Here is a 19,217-nt window from a genome sequence, read left to right on the forward strand (position 1 = left end):
TTCAACTTTTATGTGCTGATCCCCAGAACAGTAACGCCATTTTCGTGATTGTTTAAAAAAATCCAATAAAGTCACATATGTACATGCTTGAGTGTGTGCACATGCTTTTTCCAATCGTCACATTATTCAGGAAACATTTCACAAAAAATAGCATTTTCGTAAATTTAAAATATATAGGAAGTATTATTAAATATAGGTACCGATAAAGATTGCTTCCATACAAAGATAAATAAATGTCTAATCAAAAAATACAGAAAGTGATATATAGTTAATTTCAAAATAGCTTAAAAATAGCTTAGGTGATAAGAAAGTGTTTCTGGCGATAGAAAATAGCGCCACCTGTATTCATTGCAAACGTTCTCCTTCGATAAATTGGATTAAACTGTTGCAAAATCTATTGAAGGAGAAAATTTGCAATGGATGCAGTTGGCATTATTTTTCTATCGCCAGAAATGTTTTTCTAATCACTCAAACACGTTGTAATTCCAAGCTATTTTGAAATTTACCATAAAACAGATTGAAGCAATTCTTTGAAGCGACTAAAGAAATAAATAGAAATACATAAAAGAATTTAGCCAATGTTTACATAAAAGTAAATAATCCTGAAAAAAACAATACAATGTACACAAAATACAATAAAACATGATTAAAAACAAAAGAAAGCTACTACCTTTCGAAATGATACTAAAACAATTCAAATGAGAAACCAGGTTCGATTTCACTGTGCAACTTGATCCAATGTGAACTGAACGTGCTCACGCGGTTTACAACAGGTTAATTACATAGTGGTACGCTTCACAGAACAATCAGGTATCTGTCAGTTCATTATATTTAGCAGATTCATCATCTTTTCCACTTTACTCTCGGAGTTAAGTCACCAATTACAAAACTTCATTTAATATGCAAATGAGCTGTTTATTAACTTGACACTACTCATTGTTTGATAGAACAATTAGAGATCTATCAGATCTATATCTGTAGCACTTTCCTGTAATTTAGTGCTGTACTTTCGGACTTATATCACTAATTATAAACTTCATTAAACATGCAAATGAACCCTTAATTAACCTCACATTACTAAATGATTCTCCACACAATCAGATATCTGTCGGATCAGTATCTGCAGCAGATTTCATCTAATTTTATGCAGTTATTTCGGAGTTATATGACTAATTACAAAACTCCATTAAATGATCTACTTAATAACTTGACACTGCTCAATGCTTCTCAGTACAATAAGATTTCTATAAGATCAATATTTATTGTGGGTATCATCAATATTGATGTAGGAATTTGGCAGTTGTATCAGTAATTACAAAAATTCATTAAATGTGCAAATGAGAAGATAATTGGCATGACACTCACGGTATCATCGCAATGTCCTTAGATTGTCATAAGTGAAAAGTTTCATGAAGTTTTGTTCAGTATTTTTGATATATGTGGACACTGTCATTACTGTCTCGATGGGAACCATTATATGAAAAAATGATGTTTCATAACTTAATTAATAAGGAAGCCACACAAACCAAAATCTAATCAGTCTTGCAATTAGCATATGGTACCCGTCTACCAAATCCATTCAGGTGTTCTTGAGTTATCTTGTAAACACACACACACACACACACACACACACACACACACACACACACACACACACTCACACAGACAAACAGACAGAAAGACAGACAGACATCGCTACGACATTAGCTCACGTGTGTATATTAGACTAAGTGTGCAATTTCCATATGGACCTGTACTCGTTTTCTTTAATGATTACTTCAACAGTTTTATCCGATGCATGGCGTTGAAATGTGTTTTGTCGCATCGTAGGGACTTCTTGCAGATTCGTTTAGATAATAGTGAATTTGCATACATTGTCAGGAAAACGTTTTCATTTAATAGGCTAAGCATAAGTTACTTGTTTATCGGAAAGCCTTTGTCAAAGGTCCTTTATCGGAAACTACGGGGTTCCGATTTGATCTAATAATTTTGATATATCGGTTAAATTTGTCTATTTTGTCCCTCTTGTACCTATATCAATAACATTCCACAGTCTCGGTGCTTATTTGCCTTATCCGTTACAGTTTATTACAATTCTTACTTCTATCCTTTTCCTTATGCAGGATTTGCTGTTCGTTGCAACGGTGGAGAATTCACTAAGTGTATTTGATATGAATGATAAAAGCCTGATAAAAAGTTTGAATCCCCCGAGCAAAATTGTGGCGATGACATTCTTTCACGAAAGTTTACAACCGGCAGCAGAAGGTATGAATTTAAATATTTACTGTTTTTTAAATATTCAAACATGACCTTGATTACAACTTTACAACGATTTCTGTAGGGTAGAATAACACTGACAATTATTTGTAGTGGCAAAGTATGAAGGGCATCACCGACCATTGCACGTACAATACGACCTACAAAATCGCGGTTACAAAAGAAAAATTCACCGTTACTTAAAACAAATCCGTGCAGCAGAATTTTCTCGGTTATATATATATGTATACAGTTCCAGAGAGAGATTCTGTACATCATTTTTCAAATTGGACGTTCACCTGTGTTGAATTTCACGGTACTATAAAAATAGTTGCACCTCATTAATCACTGTCAGTAATTTTGTTGTGAGAAAGTAACGTAGCAGCTATTCACCAAATCTGTCTAAACATCCATTACATAAACAGGTCCTTGCGGTGATTTTAATGATTGTGATGAAATATGTATTAACACCAAGAACGGAGTGGAGTGTCTTTGTTCTCAGCCAAGCTGTACGACAGGTAAACACTACTAACTGCACTTGTTAAACTGATGTGATTAGCGCCACAGTGCAATGTTTACAGAAAATAATTCAGAAGAATTTTTGAAAAAAATACGCTATTTTTTAATCAAAATATCTTACCCTGTTATTTGAAAGCTGACTTTGCTGACACATTTATGAATGACAGATCAAAGAATAGAAATGATCAAACCGATTCATTAATGCAGCCTGATAATTTACACAAACTTGTTCATGAACCAGAATTAGTATTGTTGATTATACGAGCGAACGAGTTATCAAGGCTAGAACAACTATGTAGAGTTTTGAAAGTTCATCACTGACACATTGCTTCACTACAACATGAAAGGTTTGATACTAATGCTTTTTCTCGGGTCTGGAGAACTGCAAACGTATAGAAACATACTACCGGGGTACAGCGTCTTCCAACCTACAATATTCGTAAATAATGAAGTGTTCTAGTTTTCAGTTTTTGAATTCATTTTGCAACAAACGATTGCAATCATACTTTCCACCACTGTGCATAATAATAATAATAATAATAATAATAATAATATAATAATAATAATAATAATAATAATAATAATAATAATAATAATATAGTAATAATAATAATAATAATAATAATAATAATTATATATAAGTATTATATAGAAATAATAACGCGAATAAAAATAGGTTCAATTTCCGTGAAAATTTCACCATAAGGGTATTTTGGGTCGAAAAGACCAAATATGATATCGATTTCACTGCCCCATGTTTCCATGGTAACCATTTTAGGGGTTAAATTTTCAGTTTTTCTAATATCCAATGAAAAGTTACTTTGATTGATATGAAAATTATCTAGCGGGGGAGTTGGGGTCAGAGAACACAAAAACCAGACTTATTTTAATGTTTTGAGTTGCCATGGTAACTATTATTGGATTGAAAACGTTACTTTTTCCCTAATTCCTATTAAAGAACTATTGATTGATGTAAAAATTGATAATAGGAGTTTTTCTGGTTAGAACACCAAAAGAATTACACTCATTTTAATGTGAGATGTTTCCATGGCAACCATTCAGGAGTTAAAATTACCAGTTTTTCAAAGATTCCACCTAAAATCCAGGAATCAACAGAATGTGTTATATCAAAGGGATATTTTGGGTTAGAAAGACCAAATATCCAGTGTAAAAATCCAGTAATCAACAGAAATATTATACCAAAGGGTTGTTTCGGGTTAGAAAGACAAAATATGATATCCATTTTTACTGCCCTGTTTTTCCATAGTACCCTATTTGCGTTTTAAAATTTCAATTTTTGTCCAAAGTCCATTAAAAGTAATCCCAGTTACTATGCAAATGCTCTCCTAAGTGTATTTATAACAGTATGAACTCCATGTTCATATTTGTTTAGTGTTACCATAGTAACCATTTCAGTAACCACAGCTTTTTATTTAAAACCATGCATATTTTAGATCAGGGGTATCTTTTCGTTAACCAGACAAGAAAAGGCTACTTTACGAGATTCTGCCCATGAAGTGAATTTTCTAGTCTTTTGATGTGTATACTTGCACACCTTTAATACCCAAGGAAACAGGTATAATGGACGACAGTGGGACTCAAACCTTCTGTGACCTATAACCCGTTTCACTCTCAGAGTTGTATGTAAATTTAAAAGTCGCCGTGACAACCTGACAACAACATGGCCTTTTCAGCACTGAGACATACTGTAGCAGGGCCAAAAATTGGCCATGGCCCTTCTGCCGGGAGGGGGCATAATTTCTGTGTCAGTGTGATTGATACATTATCAAAATGCAACGAGAATGCGTTTTTATTGGCCATTGTTTCCTGTGCCAGTCATTCAAGTACGTCAGTACAGATATTGAAACTTTGTTGCAAAGTTCCACCGCACGTCGTCTTCGTAATTTCCAGAACAAAGTCACATTATTTGCCCAGCTGGGTTGACTGCATTTATCTAGCTCGTCCAAAGTGACGGACGGATCTTTCAACCTTTCAGCTTTGTGAAAAACGCATTTATTGATTCGCCTTTCAGCTTTGTGAAAAACGCATTTATTGATTCGCCAAAGGCCTGTGGATTCGCTTATTTTTGCACAAGTGCTACATGGACATAGGAAAAAGTTCGACTCACCCTTGCCCTCTCGATTGTTGAATACAACCACGGTCCATCATGATGAGAGTTCTCGAATCAAAAACTGTAGCCGTGCTCGAATACAAATGTCTTCTCATTAAATTACGTCATTCTTGATATACAATTGTAAGCATTCCAAATCTGTCAACCTGTTTTTTTTCAAAGTTTGGAGAAGGGCAGCATTTCCATCTGAATGATTGAACGACGTGAAACGCAAAATTCCATCGCATATTATCCGGCAATATGTACACTGACTGTATACGCTCCAGGTATGTATAACTATAAGCTTATACTCCACAAAATGGCCACAGGCGGCGTGAACTTTCTGAAAATATTTCCTAAACGTCCTACTTGTTACCTTAGAGACTCACATGTGATGTCCTGAAAAGTATTCTCTGCAGTAATTCCAGTTTCTGTCAACATGCAAAGCTGAATGACACGACGTAGTGTGCAGACTACACATTCACGAGCACGTTCACTCAACTGCGCACGCTCATATTGGCAGATTACACTGGCAAAAGAGTGCGCATGCGTAAAGTTATATTTGTAGCACAGATCTCATGGAAGCTCATGCCTTTGCTCTATTTCCATCCCAAAACTTCCTTGATTGCTTACAGTTAATGCACGTGAACAAAATAAAACCAACAACGTCAGCATAGGGAGAGGGTTTATGGTTTTCGCCACAACTACAAATGCCACGCTGAAGGTACGTTTACAAGGCCAATTACACTGGCATAAACTCTCCACAGTGGCTGTGCCTTGTTTTCTACATGCCCACGACTGCCACGATGGGCTTGCATTCGAAGCCTACGTTGTGCAGCTCATCAGCTGTGAGCAGGCGCTGCCAGACACAGCGACTGTCAGTTTTTGCAAGTATATGAATATTCATAAGGGTAGTGATGTCAAAAGGAACACCTAACTGGGCGGAGAGAATATACGTACGACAATTAGAAGTCACCCCTATTGACAAAATTAAAATAAACAATACCTCTTTTTCAGAATTCCCACAGCTTCAATGAACTGTTATTAGATTTCTATATAATACTTATAGCCCCTAAACTTGTAATAATAATAATAATAATAACAAGGCAGTATTGCTGAAGGCAATGAGTACTTGGGCCGTGATAGAGTAATTTTGAGGACAATATATACTACTATTCAAATATGGTCTTGAATTTCCTCCTGTCAATTAGGCATTTGATTAACTGGTTATTAAACGAAGCAATGGCATGACAACAGCAAAATATGTCTAGCAACTTTTGTGGAGTTTGAGGCAGGGGTTCTTTATTCATAGTGGAAATTGCTTAAACTCCTTAAATATTCAAATTACAGCAAATTTCTTTTGTTCTCGATGGTATATGTCTAATATTTAGATGGGCATATTTAGATTTCTACCCTATAGTTATCCCTATATACCAAACATCGGATATCCAGCTCGATTGGCTTGCTCAGAATTAGATATGTACATAATTAATGAGGTACAATATGTGGTGTCATAAGGTGTTCCATCATACCAAATATGAAGGGTGTAGCACTTGTGGTTACTGAGTTGTGAACAAATATATATATTTGAGGTCAAAGGTCATTGGGGTCACGTGACATTTGTCAAAATAATTGTATTGCTAAGTTATTCCTATATACCAAAAATCAGACCTCTAGCTTTATTGGCTCGCTCAAAATTAGATATGCGCATAATTGATGAGGTACAATATGTGGTGTCATAAGGTGTCTTATCATACCAAATATGAAGGATGTAGCACTTGTGGTTACTGAGTTGTGGACAAATATATATATTTGAGGTCAAAGGTCATTGAGGTCACGTGACGTTTTGTCAAACAAATTATATTGTTAACTTATCCCTATATACCAAAAATCAGACCTCTAGCTCTATTGGCTCGCTCAAAATTAGATATGCGCATAATTAATGACGTACAATATGTGGCGTCATAAGGTGTCCCATCATACCAAATATGAAAGGTTTAGCACTTGTGGTTACTGAGTTATGGACAATAATGTATATTTGAGGTCAAAGGTCACCAAGGTCAAATGATATTTTGTCAAAATGTCTGAGATATCTGCGTGAACCGATGGACTCACTGATGGACTCACGGACGGATATGACCCAATCTATAAGCCCCCTGGACTTTATCCGTGGGGACAAAAAACTGTGTCACTGCATCCTTTAGGCAATATGAATATGATGAGAAACTAAATTTTTATTTTTCTTGGCCTTATACATGGGAGTCTATGGAGAACTGCCTTATACATGGGAGTCTATGGAGGTGTAAACTAAAAAGTCCTCTAACACGGCCAAATTCGATCGCATTGTGAAACAAATCGACGTGCATCTGTATGGGGTTGGGTACTATTCTTGTGCAAAGTTTGAAAGAAATTGACCAGGGCATGTCTGAGATATCTGCGTGAACGGACGGACGGATGGACTGACATGACCAAACCTATAACTCCCCCAGGACTTCGTCCGTGGGCACTAAAACAACGCAACAGTTATTACAGCTACACCGGCGGTAGGTTCATATCCAGAGCCCCGTACGGTCTGCCGCCGTCGCTTGAAAACAATCTCATAAACCTGGCCATATGGGCAACTGTGTATGTGCAGCTGGGTGCTTGACTTCCCGGAGAAGGCCAGCTGTCACGTTCAAGCTCAGGATTATTTGTCGATCAAATTTCAGTAAATTTACCTTACCTGGATGAAATTTTGTCTATAGGCTGAAATTTCGCCGAAGTTTGACAAAATTGCATCGATTTTTCAGGTTCATATCCGACATTTTTGAGTTTTGAGTGCAGACAGAAATAAGTTTTGAGGCAACATGGCTGCGACCCCATGTTGACCCCTAGCCCTGCGTACAATGCTATGTGCTACAGCTAACACACAGCATCGTACGCAGGGCTAGCGAGAGAGTTGCCGACATCGACGGTTATTTACGAGAAGTGAATAAAAGACTGTCATTTTTGGAAGCGATCGAGTAGCTGAGGTAGGCTGGGATACGACTTGGGCCCAAGAACGCTGAATTTCGGCAGTAATTTGGCTTTTTACGTCAAGTCCCAAAATGGATTTGAAGTCACCGACCCTGCGTACGGGTCTTTGCAGGGCTGTGGTGAGCGGGGCGATTGGCTGTAGCGGAACACACAGCATCGTACGCAGGGCTAGTTGACCCCAAGTGAAAATGTGTTCGCGATCAAATCTTCCTATATTTTTTTCAGAATTTTCGACAAAATCATTGCTTCTTAAATCTTTTGTAAAATATAAAATACTAAAATAAAAATGCGATGTGCCATGTCTCAAGATTTCTAAAATATCGTTAGTTGACCGTTCGACGGAATACTCATTTCGCAAACTTGTGACGCAGTTGAAATTCAGAATTTTTGTTTAGTATTTTATATTTTACAAAAGATTTAAGAAGCAATGATTTTGTCGAAAATTCGTTTCTTCGCTTCGATAAAGTGTGTATGTGCGATGTATGATAGTGAGCATGCGTGCGTGAGTGCTTCACGAACTCTACAACGTGTTGAGCGGTCTCAGTCAGAAAAATGTAACAACTTAGCCGGCTATTGAACCACTCTTTTTTGGGAGTGGAGATTTAGCCGACTGGTTCTGTCTGTGGCCTTTCAGCTAGGCGACTGATGCCGTATGTTGTGGGTTCGAATCCGATTGAAAACTATCCGAATTTTCTACCCTGGGTAGGTAACACTGCTGGTGGACAGAATTGTCCCCGAGGTTATCGTTCGCCCAGTTAAAGCGATGAAATTCGTTTCTTCGCTTCGATAAAGTGTGTATGTGCGATGTATGATAGTGAGCATGCGTGCGTGAGTGCTTCACGAACTCTACAACGTGTTGAGCGGCCTCAGTCAGAAAAATGTAACAACTTAGCCGGCTATTGAACCACTCTTTTTTGGGAGTGGAGATTTAGCCGACTGGTTCTGTCTGTGGCCTTTCAGCTAGGCGACTGATGCCGTATGTTGTGGGTTCGAATCCGATTGAAAACTATCCGAATTTTCTACCCTGGGTAGGTAACACTGCTGGTGGACAGAATTGTCCCCGAGGTTATCGTTCGCCCAGTTAAAGCGATGAAATTCGTTTCTTCGCTTCGATAAAGTGTGTATGTGCGATGTATGATAGTGAGCATGCGTGCGTGAGTGCTTCACGAACTCTACAACGTGTTGAGCGGCCTCAGTCAGAAAAATGTAACAACTTAGCCGGCTATTGAACCACTCTTTTTTGGGAGTGGAGATTTAGCCGACTGGTTCTGTCTGTGGCCTTTCAGCTAGGCGACTGATGCCGTATGTTGTGGGTTCGAATCCGATTGAAAACTATCCGAATTCAATACTGACCGCCAAATAATCTTAATGAGACGAGATCATTCTAGACATCATCCAAATTATCCAACCATTCGCGTAAGAGTTCAGCTCGCTTAGAGTATATCATAACATTCTTCGGCCTTCGTTTAGATCGACCCTAATCTCTCCTATTTAGGAAATAAATAGGCCTACACAAGCTACCTTGACAAAACTTCGCGCACCATCCAGGACCAAACGCACTACAAATCTGTCTTGACGTCATCATCTCCTTACATGGTAATCGGCATACCGTATTTTTTAGCAAAGGAGACACAGAATACGTTGGAGTCTTCAGTTTCAAAACGTATTACATTGTGTGATGTTGTCAAAAAAAGGTAATGTTACTGCAGTGGTATAAATTACAAAACACAAAAGTTCAAATCAGTTTTTTTTGGACTGGCTTTACCCAACATTTCATATTGTTTCTTATGCCAGATTTGACCACGTGCTTACTGGCGACCCCTTTACATGCAAATTTTGTGTCAAATGGTGTGTTCTCCTGGAAAAACAAACGTACGATTTCTATATGAAGGAGGCGAAATTTGCCCTCAAAACTCGAAACCACCCCTTTATGGGGTGTATCTAGCTATTTTGAACGAGCTTCTCGAATCTGCAGCTCTATTTCGAAATGATGGTCTGGTTTTCTCAGCTCAAGGATAAGTGTTCTCCATCGCTGTGGGCATTACTATTCTCAACTGGGGGTACAGTTTTCAGTCGTAATGTTTTTCATTGTGTCCGGGATATAAAACCTTTCCTTTCCACAATTTTACTTTGATTAACACTAGTCCACATCTTGTCAGCGATTAAACATGTTTCAAGTTTAAATGTTAAATTCTGGTCTCGAGCCCTCTTGTTCGACCAAACTGAAATACCCCTCCCACTTTGGCTCGTCCAGTGGGTGTAGCAAGGGTCGTGCCATCGTCTAGGAAACGGAGGGTGCATTAATTGTTGCATTTCGATGCACATTTTGATTATATTCAGAAGATTTTGTGGCAAAAACTCAGATAGAGAAGCATTAATATTCACATCTCACTTATTCAAGACTGGCTGAGAGCAGCATTTCCATTCAGTTAACATCATTACGCCATTTATTATGCCAAGAAAGATGAAGCCAAGACATTTTGCCCTCCCTGGTCTCAGCCAGAAATGGTTATACCTTACAGAGTTTTTTCCCACGGAATGAAAACAAATGTACTTGGGCTGAGGCCCAAGTACAATAATAATAATAATAATAATAATAATAATAATAATAATAATAATAATAATAATAATAATAATAATTATTATTATTATTATTATTATTATTATTATTATTTCTTCTATAGCGCATTACATAATGGTATAAAATCTCAATGCGCTTTACAACACTTATAGATTAAATGAAAGTACATTAAAGTTGTCATAAAATAATAAGTAACATTACAAACAAGCATACATAAACATACACGTACACACACGCACACACACACACTCGAGCTAATGTAAAACTAAGCAATCAGGTAAAATATCAAAATTGTACACGCTAAAAGGTTCAACTTTAAAAACACAATTGGAAAACACTAATGGAGTTAGATAAAAAAACTCACTGTGAGAAATATAATTATTGCATCCCGTAAGCCTTCCTAAAGAGATGGGTTTTAAGTTGTGTTTTAAAAGAATACACGGAAGGTGCGTTTCGAATAGAAACATCCAGGGAATTCCACAGCCTGGCAGCAGCTACCGAAAAAGCGCGCTTTCCATAATGCTCCTGATTATAGCGAGGTTCGACAAGTTTTGTAGCATTTGCAGAACGTGTTAGTCTACTAGGCTTGATAACAGTGCATGGTACAGCGGAAAATCAGCAGCAACATGCAACTGAGGTGTAATCATCAAACTTCTGTACGGGATTGCCCACAGGGGAACTTTCGTAGAAACCAGAGAAAGACCACCAAGTTGACTATAAAAGAAATTGTGGTTTATTACTTTGTTCGCTTACGCTCTCGTTCTCCACAAAAGTTTCCAATTTGGGGTTTTTACAGTTTTTTCCATATTTTTAAAAGCTCATTATTTTCTTAAAAATAAAGAAAGTTGACTCGAAAAATGATGACATATAAAGTATTACAGAAAGCTTAGAATTAGATTATGGTAGGGAACAGTATTTTAGCAGGTGTAGCTCATCTACTACAGGCCTGATGACCAGGGAAGTGACGGATCTCTACTCTAATCTATCCCAGATTTTTTTCCTTTGTAAATTGCGGCTGAAGTTTTGTTCGCGTCCACTATGCCGTTGATTACCAAATGGCGTTAAGACCGAGTAGGCGACACTGCAAATAGTAGACATAATGTTACAGTGTCGCTGACGCTGCCTGAACGTCATGGGTAGTCAACGCCATCATCAACGGGAATAAAACTCAATGATACACAACTGCAATGTACAAAGGACAAGATTCCGTAAATTCTTTGTCGATCAAGGGGATCATAAACTGGTAGAACATGAATATGACCACAGAATAAATAAATGTATTACCTCCAAGTGAAACATTTCTCCTAACAATTAAGATTCATGTCGATAGCCTTACGTACTACAGAAGGTGAAATGTCTGCGCTAATTCTACCTAAAAATTTACTTGTCTACTCAAAACATCTGATCCAAAGGTTGGAGTGAACAAATCTTGGAAACAATTGGAGATTAGAACAAGCATTACATGTACATACATGATCTACAGTGATCTTAAATCACCGGGAACTTAAATCTATCACCACCATCTCCCATCAATGAGGAAATTTATACGAGTAGAAGGAGATGGCGTGTTGTGCTCACGAGCCAGTATGTCTTGAGCAAATGGAACATTCTCATTAGAAAGACAAACTTTTCGCCGATTGATCAAGGAGAGTTCGTTTCAAATCACAGAGTCTCGACAAAACAATAATTTTGCAGCAATATCATCAGAGTAAAACAACGGTTCAAAACTTTGGTAAATTGAACGTACAATAAGATATATAAACATCACTTTGTATTCACATTAGCCAAAATTCAATTGCTTGCCTTATTTGCGTGAGGACGTCGACAGACGCATGTAGTCATTTGTAAAAACAATAATTACCACTAACAACTCACCAACAACACCATATATTTACGTGCTTTCTTCTTTATTCTGTTTTTGTCAGGAGAGCCAGATGCTGAGGGTAACACCGTTATAATTGCAGTGTCTGTGATTGCTCCCGTTGTGACACTTATCATTGTGGTGGCGCTGTCGGTTATCGTTAGGAGGTAAATGTTTGTCCAAACAGAGTAAAATAAACTATTTGCATGCAATGGCGCTCCTAGCGTTGAATATGCAGACGCCATTTTCGGATAATTGAAACACCGTCCCAGAGAATTTTCGAAACGACTCTTTATTAGAAAATGTAAATGTAAAATGTTGCTTGGCTGCTACCATGTTTTCTGTAGCTTTTTTAGCTATTTCAGTGACATAAATTCATGATACAGGCAAAATTACATAGAATAATTCAATTTCATAAAAGTTGATGTAGTTTAGGTAAATACCTCTCATGTATACTGAAAATGATGATTAGTGTGAAGTATTATTTATCCAAAGTTTATTTAAACAAGGTATAATATGTGATGTAAGTTATGTTAAATATGAGTGATAACATCATGACTAGCTTTAGATAAAATTCGCCAAGCACAATTTTCGTTTCGCATCATGACGACGTCTGTTGTGACATTGTTACCTCATAGAACAAAAATATGCAGGAAAGGTACTCCACACTTGCATAATTTGATATGAATGTTGACTCACAAAAGTAATTTGGTGAATTCACCAAATTACAATGAATTTGTCGCTTTGGGTCAATCTTGACGGGTGCGGCTAGCTGGCAGGGTACGCTTACCCATTCCGGACACCTGGTACCACCACTATTTCGTGGTTCAAGATGGCCCCATTGCCTTTGTCATCATCTATATGTTCCTTGGACCTGGTAAATTTCACAGTTTACCTTGAATGATAACTATTATTGGACCTGATTTGATGTCTATTGAAGATACAGTGACCATAGATACGATTGGAGAACTGTCGCCATGACATATCTAGCATTGAGATTTTCTCATTACACATTTTCCTAAAATTAAAAGGTGCAGGACAATTGCAAGTGAATAAAATCTGCAAAGAGTAGCCCGTGATGTGAATCTACAGTAGCACGGATTATGATGTGTACATGTATTTGTATAGTAATGTATGGGCGACTTGGTGAGCTCGCTCCTCATCCATATCAAATGCATCATGGCTGTAATGGGCCGTGGATAATTAAAACGCGCACGGCAAACGTAACTTCCGCGTTTAGGGGATTAAGGAGGGGGAGTTGGCTGTATTTCGATTATCGCAAAAATCGCACTACATGTCTTTATATCAACATCTCGCTCCACCTTTACTGTATTTCAAAATATCGGGCTACACTGCTTGGCATGTACCAGGTCAGTGCAGCACCTGCGCTACACCATTCTTTTGACATACCTGAGGTTCAGTGCACTGTGTAAAATCGTAAAAACCATTGTGGATAGATTGCGTGGGAGCGTATGCGCGATGCGTGTTTTGGCCAAGTATTTCTATCTGTTGCTTCTCCACTAGGTGACTGGGTGCTTTATGTTGTGGGTTCGAACCCGATTGAAAACACCGTATATTTATAGCCACGTAATTACCGATTGTAAGTATGATACTGAATGAACTTGGATTAGATTTTCGCACTTCCAAACTTTCGTTTAGGAGGCGGGTTGAGGACAAACCCACTTAGTTTCGTTTACTGTGCGCATGCTTTAATTATCCACGGCCCCTAATCATAATAATTACAGACGTACTAGACAGAGGGTCTTGCGTCTTGCATATTATAATAGGAGATGATCCTACCGGGCATTCAAATGTATCTCGTGTATGTTACTTAACTATGCAATACCTTCTGAAGGCTCCATTGCTCACATAGGAAACAAACGCATATTACTTTTCAAAACATGATATTTTTAATGAACATTGTTGCCAGCGTTTCCTGGGGGATTCACTTATACCTGCCCCTTGACTAGCATAATAATTGTACTATCAACACTTCGAATTCCACACCATTAGACAAATCTTTGTGAAAATGAAAGGGCAGTATGTCCAGCCATATGTTTTTAATTAAATTTTGCAGCGATTCTTTCATCTTTGTTCCAAGCTATATCGGCCACTACGGCGTTCGTATCGTTCCTTTTCGTTTTTCAAATCATCCATTAACACGCATTCATATTTGCCCTCGCTACTTTGACAAACTCCAAACTAGCTGTTTCATGTAGATCATCATTCTCTATTATTTTGCTTGTAAATGAACAGGAGACAAGTACGTGTTAAGGTAAAGACAAAGCAAAACATTGTACCCGTCTTGCTTGTTCATGCGCATTCGATAAACCACTTGTCAATAAGGAACAGGTCGCTTGGAAAATCCTTGTATGTTTCATTTAGAAACACATGAATTGTCATGATGTGAAATGAGAGAACAGATAAAGTCCATTTGCACATTACGCCTGACATATAGAACCATACGTCAGATAATGTAACCAACAGTTTGCGGGCGTACTTTTGAGAAAAAATCGTCCAGAAATTGCAAGGCACGGTAAACTTTAGTATTTGATTTGCTATTTTTCTTTCCAGAATGGTTCTCAAAAAGCGTGAAGACTCGGATACTAGCACTCGACAGAATAACATTGTAGTCTATGGCAAACCGGATAGGAACGCGTTGTCGGTCCGGCCGTCCGCACCACCAGAGCAGAAAGTTGTTGGCGTAAAGATTCCGAAAGAAGAAAGACTGAGCTCGGCTGCAGTTGAGGTGTGTGCCCCATCGACTGACCCGAGTCAAGTCTACAATCTCAAACCATTTGATGCGAAATATAACGTTCATCCGGCTAACAAAGTTGCCGTCGGTGTAGAGAACACTGACTTTGACGATAGCGATAGCGATTCTATGCATGACTATGAACACCTGACAGGGTCAGACTACTGTGCACTTGAATGCTCGGTTTCAGAAGATTATATCAAGCCCATACAATAAAATCTAGAACAAAAGATTACAGGAGAAATTTAAACTGACAAATTCAATGCTGAAATTAGTCCAGGCACGAATCATTTGTTTCCTGATTACGTTATTGCTTCATCCAATCACTCATCCAAATCTGCAGAGGCGAAAAATTTATCCAAAAGATAACCCTACGAGATTGGGGAGGATTACGTGGTCTTCAATAACATGGCATTGTCGACATTCGGTGACATTTCCTGAAAAGTACGTAGTGAAAATTCCCGCTGATCACATTGACGACGCAATCCAGTTTTTTCTGCAAGCATGATTTTGTCCACGAAAAATATCTGGCATAATCACAATTGTACAATATGGTCAGATTATCTCATCTTGTCTCATTAAATTGCTTTGATATGTTTGATAGTCTACAGTAAAATGTCGGATCTTGCAAGAGAATTATCCGTGAATGTTTATAACATGTCAGATCTAAATGTAAGTTTTTAACTTAATAGAATTGTCACAAAACGTTATTGTCATAAAAATGATCTCTGATTAGAATTACACGCATATTTTACGTACGTTGCAGTTCAAGGAACTCCCCACTGTAATATATTGATTCTTTTTTCCTACCTTATAACCAAGTGAACGATATCAAGGCAAAATATATGTACCGAACAAGAGCCTTGTATATCACCAATTTAGACAAAGGTAACAGGAATAAAATCTGTTTTTACGTCGACAAGGAAATCATTTGCTGAAAACCACGAATTTTAAAGTCTTAAATTTAATTCTTATATCAAATATTGCATAGGTATCGCTGTGTCGGACATTGCTGTCGGCGAGACTGCACTGGAGTCAAGCCACAGACTTTGGGAATCCACGTTCAGAAAAGTTCATACGAAAGAACTAAGCATTAAAGGGTCTTTCAGAAAATTTTACAGTTATCGGTTATAATACTATTACTCAAGAGTATTCAATATTCAGATATGGAGAAGGGAATAGCAATTATATTATTATCGACCTTCCCTGTAGAATTTGTCGTTGAACATCAAAACCGAGCAAGTTTGAATATCTGTGTACAATGTTTACATTCGCGCTAATCTACTTGAAGGTGGTTTGGTAGTTTGTAACTATCACATAATCAATACATCTTCATTAGTCTCGAGTAGACCACGCAATAAAAAAACGTAGGCAGCTAATTGTTTTTTCTATCTTCTCAATAGAGTTTGGTTACTGCACTTGCCCCTGCTCAGAAACTATATCTATCAGTTTTTATTCCCTTTCTTTTGAGTTGTCCATTATATATTTGTCACATTGACTATTTTTCTTAAAAGTTATATTGAAGTATTTCTATTCACTACTACTGTTATGAATGTTACATCTTTAACCAAGGTATTGACTATGAAATCGGTTGGCATGTAAACTAATTTCATAGTCACCTTTAGATTGTTTTTATCATATGGTATGTCCTTTTTTCCAATAACTGCATTTTTGTGGGGTTTTTTTACTGTTAATGCACCCAAGTCACATTTGTTAATCTCTATTGATATTATCGACATTTAATCAAAGCAATTTAGTTTTCGATATACTAGGTACATAAGAAACAATATCATTATTTTTTATTGGAATATCGATGGCAATATAAACGTTATATACATGAGAATAAACAGCTGCTGGTAAGGCAATACTGATTAAAGGAGCATTTTATCAGCTTACACTGATATCATAATAGCATGAATGAGGAAAGACTCTGCCTGTTTGCTTATCAGCAAAGGAGCTAGAGAAACAGGCTAGGTCAGATCATAGAGGACATTCTATGGTAGATACGGAGATGCTGCACTGAATATGACACGTCTGTTTCTGTCACGATGAGTTATTCCACTCGGTGCTCTGACTCACGACGGTAATTTGTTGCCTTGCCGAATAAATGTAACTTTGCCACTTTCGATCCATGTTTAGGCAGGGGACACTTACCCTTTCCAGACACTTTGTAGCAGGACAAGGCGGTTTCATGCAGATTCCCCTATTGTTGTTATAATTTTCTATTTGTTCCTTTGACCTGGTAAATTACATACCTTGAATTAATAAAAATGATCATTAAACCCATTTTGGCGTCATATTATCAACATATATGTTTTTATACGAACTGCCAAAGAAAAAGTCTGATTTTTTTCGGTGAATCTGACAATTTTGCAAGGAGACGGCTCTTATCAGTTCATAACCTCTCAAATACTCACTTTCCTTCAGTTTAGAAGCACTTTTATACTCTACAGGCAATAACGGCAATTTGAGTGCCTCCCTTAGTAAGCTTACCTCAACAAACTATTATCAGCAATAACCGTATTCGGTACTATTCTGACATACACTGCGAATTTCATATTCTCATTTTCTAGTAGACCATTAATTTCTTCTGTTGTTGGTCGTGAAAAGTTTACATACCCATTTCAAATTGAAATTTGCATATAATATGTATGCAATGTTTTGAATATATATATATATATATATATATATATATATATATATATATATATATATATATATATATATATATAATTAAATAATAACACACGAGAGCGAGGGCAATATCACGATTTATTGCCTGCCCAAGGGATGGTGGTCATGATCGAAATATTGATGATGCCCGAGCCGTTGGCGAGGGCATCATCAGTATTTATCATCAGTTATTATTTTTATTACACCGAACAAGCAAACATGCAAACAGACAAAACACAAAGATTTCTTCGAGTACAGTTCGACTTTCTGAGTCCGGACCTCAGCGTAAAATGTGGTCAGTGCCGAGGACAGGGTTGCCGCTGGAAGTTTGCCGATCTCCCGGTTGCGTATCCAAATTTGTTGCTTGTATAGCCTAGTTGCTGAACACAGAAATTGCATTCCTTGTTGCCATTTTCGTTTGTTTGCTGTTTACTTGCATCAAAATATCGTCTAACTGTGCCGGTGACAGCTCTGCAGCTCTTACATGTCACGTGAGTCGTGTTTAACCAATCGCAGTGCACGCTGAATGAGTGAGGTGTAATATATATATATATATATATATATATATATATATATATATATATATATATATATATATATATATATATTATATATATATATATATGTATATATATATTGCTGCGATATATATATACATTACTATATATATATATATATATATATATATATATATATATATATATATATATATATATAATATATATATATATATATATATATATATATATTATATATATATCAGTGGCTTGGTGTCAATTCAGGCAATGTATAGTGCTCGATGCTTTTCCGCAGGGCATAGGTATTGCCAGACGTGGAACTTGTCGTGATTACTCTGTAGACTGTTTCATGCGCTAGGCAATCGCCAGGAGTGATGTTGGCGGGCTCGTTGCTACCTATATATAGGGTCAGGTGTATTTGCAAACGAGGCGGTTGTTCTGGCGCGTTCAAGTGTTAATGAGAAGGAATTTGCTTCTGTGTCTACATTTCGAAAGAAATTCTGAACGTTTGTTTAGCAGTTACATGGCTTGGTTGGTTTGTTGTCGTTGTGTAGGAGGTGGTTATTATGGGCTCTGATGATACTGCCCATATTTCTTGTACAGCTGTAGCTGACTTTCACATGTTTTTATTGAATATCTTGTGTAATGGATGTCCTTGCGGGAAGTGTAATTTAATGAGGTTCAGGAATCTTCTGCCAATGTTGGCTTTTACTGCTTTGTTGAATGGCCCCTCACTCGCAAACTGCCCGTGGGGTTAACCGCAGAGTACACCCCAAGCTGTATACGAATATGCCAAGTACTGGAGAAAAAGAAGATTGCCCATTGTCCGGAAACTGTCTCACGCCCTCAGTAGTATACAAAGCCACCGTGGATACAAGCAATGATACAAAACACTATATCGGACTCACGGACTCAGCTTTCAAAACAAG

At 37.4% G+C, this 19,217-nt stretch overlaps 1 protein-coding gene across 2 annotated transcripts in view; it reads left to right on the forward strand.

Moving 5' to 3' along the window:
• LOC139114384 (pro-epidermal growth factor-like) overlaps window positions 1-16,568 on the forward strand; it is a 49,253-nt gene extending 32,685 nt beyond the window's left edge. For both annotated transcript variants that reach the window (XM_070676094.1, XM_070676095.1), the window contains 4 exons: window positions 2,124-2,265; window positions 2,682-2,774; window positions 12,407-12,509; window positions 14,917-16,568. In XM_070676094.1, coding sequence (XP_070532195.1) covers window positions 2,124-2,265; window positions 2,682-2,774; window positions 12,407-12,509; window positions 14,917-15,313 — 735 coding nt within the window. In that variant the 3' untranslated portion in view covers window positions 15,314-16,568. The remainder of the gene's footprint in view (window positions 1-2,123; window positions 2,266-2,681; window positions 2,775-12,406; window positions 12,510-14,916) is intronic.
• The last annotated feature ends 2,649 nt before the right edge of the window (window positions 16,569-19,217 follow it).

The sequence above is a fragment of the Ptychodera flava genome, chromosome 16 (genome assembly GCF_041260155.1).
Source record: "Ptychodera flava strain L36383 chromosome 16, AS_Pfla_20210202, whole genome shotgun sequence".
NCBI classification, from domain to species: domain Eukaryota; kingdom Metazoa; phylum Hemichordata; class Enteropneusta; family Ptychoderidae; genus Ptychodera; species Ptychodera flava.